The 2371-nt window shown below is 53.4% G+C and overlaps 1 protein-coding gene across 1 annotated transcript in view; it reads left to right on the top strand.

The window, feature by feature from the left end:
* The first annotated feature begins 15 nt into the window (after nucleotides 1–15).
* The window catches only part of CPS1 (carbamoyl-phosphate synthase 1), a 199818-nt gene continuing 197462 nt past the window's right edge, over nucleotides 16–2371 (top strand). The window contains 1 exon segment of the mRNA XM_077324194.1: nucleotides 16–1094. Within this exon segment, the coding sequence (XP_077180309.1) occupies nucleotides 1092–1094 (3 nt within the window). The 5' untranslated portion in view covers nucleotides 16–1091.

The following is a 2371-nucleotide window of genomic DNA, read 5'->3' as shown; positions in this document are numbered from 1 at the left end:
TCGGGCCCACTGAGGCCCCGCCCCCGGCCGGCTCTGGAAAGGCGGGAGAAATGCGGGGCTTCAATGCGGCCCCGCCTACCCTGCCCCAGGCGCCGCCGGGAGCCCGTCCTACCTGCGAGGCTTGCCCAAAAGTCACACCTGACATCACCCCCAGGTCCCCTCCCTCAGCATCCGTGTGCCCGCAAGCAAGGCTGAAAACGCGATTAACCAGAGGGAGCAAGGTGGGGGGTGGGGGGCATCTCCAGGCACCCCCTGGAGGTTGGCAACCCCCATTCCCGTGCGCCCAAGCTGGGCTTAACCTTCGCCCTCGCCTCAGCCGCACAACGAGCCTGCGAGGAAGGGCTGGCAAGGGCGGATGCCGGCCAAGGGGCTCCCTGCAAAACCAGGGGCATCGGCCCTCTTCATCACCTCCCCCCCCCCAGGCCACTTGGGCTGCTGGACCCCCAGAGCTGGCATTGGGACAGGAGGCCTCCAAGGATCACCAAGGCCCTGGCCTGGAGGCAGGTCCACCTGCAGGAGACCAGCCCAGCAGCCCACCTGTTTCCTCAACAGGGCAGGGATCCCGAGGTCCAGTGCCTCTGAATGTGGAGGGTCTCCTCAGGCACCATGGTGAGGAGCCATTGATAGACTTTGTCCTCCAGAAATCTATAAGATAGATTCAAGTGGGGAGCTGTGTTGGTCTGAAGCAGCGGAACAAATTTAGAGTCCAGTCAGGCCCTTTAAAGACCCATCAAGTTTTATTCCAGGTACGTGAGCTTTCGTGGACTCGCACACTTCCGCAGTTACTTCCATTCCCTGACATTGTAGCTGAAGAAGTTTGCGTGTCCACGGAAACTCATACCTGGGATAAAACTTTGAGGATCTTAAAGGTGACTGGACTCAAAATTTGTTTATAAGAAGCTTAGAAGAGCCCTGCTGGATGAGACCAGTGGTCCATCTAGTTCAGCATCCTGTCTCACACATTGGCCAGCCAGTTCCCCTGGAGGGCCAACAAGAGGGCAGAGAGGCCAAAGCCTTTTCCTGACGTGGCCTCCTGGTTCTGGGATTCAGAGGTCCAGGGACTCTGAATGTGAAGATTCTCCTAAGGCACCATGGTGAGTAGCCATTCGTAGACTTTATCCTCCATATATCCTGCATTTATCCTCCTTATATCCTCAAAAGAGCCCTGCTGGATCAGACCAGTGATCTTGTCTCACACAGTGGCCAGCCAGTTCCTCTGGGCAGCCAACCACAGGTAAGAGAGGCCACTGAGGCCTTCCCCTGATGTTGCCTCCTGGCTCTGGGATTCAGAGGTTTTGTGCCTCCGAATGGGGAGGTTCCTCTCAGTCACCATGGCCGGAAGCCACCAACAGACCTCTCCATGAATCTATAAGAATATCAGTAGATTTCTGCTGAATCAGACCAGTGGTCCATCCAGGCCAACATCTTGCCACACACTTTGGCCAACCAGTTCCTCTGGAGGGTCAACAACAGGGCACAGAGGCTGAGGCCTTCCCTTGAGGTGGCCTCCTGGCTCTGGGATTCACAGGCTTAGTGCATTTAAACATGGTGGTTCCCCTCAGTCACCATGGCTTGGATCCATTGATAGACCTGTCTTCCTTGAATTGATTGAATCCCCTTTGAAAGCTGTTCATTCCTGTGGCCATCATGATGTTCTCTGTCAGAAAATTCCACATCTGAATCACTATCTGTAGAGTAGTATTTCCTTTTGCCTGCCCTGAACCTACTGACCAACAGCTTTTCGGCGAGGGAGGTCTGCTATGACTTGACGGCAGTTAGTTCCTACCGTTGCCATGGATTGTTGCAAGCACCACCAGAAGTGCAATTGGGAACCAGGCCTTCCTCTGCTGGAATAGGGGGAGGAAGTGTCAGAGTGAGGAACTCAGAATTCCTGGACATTGGGGGGGGGGGGGCCTTCATCCCTCTAAGTGTGTCTAGGAATTATCTCCTTGAATGGGAAGCCTTTCTTTGTCTTAACCTGGGAGCTGCCCTTTGACCCCTCTCCCTTTGTCCACTCTGTCTTTTCACATGGCCTTTCATGGAGACACACATCTCTGCAGGTCTCTCCTGTAGAGACAATACCCTCATATTCCAACAGATGTGATGCTGAGACAGGGAAAGCACTCTTAAAATTAGACTTCTCTTTCAATTCTTTCGATGACAACCTGAATGTGAGCTGAGTCTACTTGAATAAAATGTAAGTTTTCCTTTTTTGCTGAATAGTTCTTGACAGATTCATTTGCCTCACTCAGGATCAAGCCTCTGACTGGGCAGAACTTGGCTATATAGCACCAAATGTCCCAGTAAGAGATCCTTCTGAAAAAGCATCTCAGAACGGTGAAAGTGTTCTGGGACTGGAATCGTGGGGAGC

This window comes from Paroedura picta, chromosome 2 (assembly GCF_049243985.1).
Source record: "Paroedura picta isolate Pp20150507F chromosome 2, Ppicta_v3.0, whole genome shotgun sequence".
In the NCBI taxonomy this organism is placed as follows: Eukaryota; Metazoa; Chordata; class Lepidosauria; order Squamata; family Gekkonidae; genus Paroedura; species Paroedura picta.
This window is presented reverse-complemented; position numbering and strand designations above follow the sequence as displayed.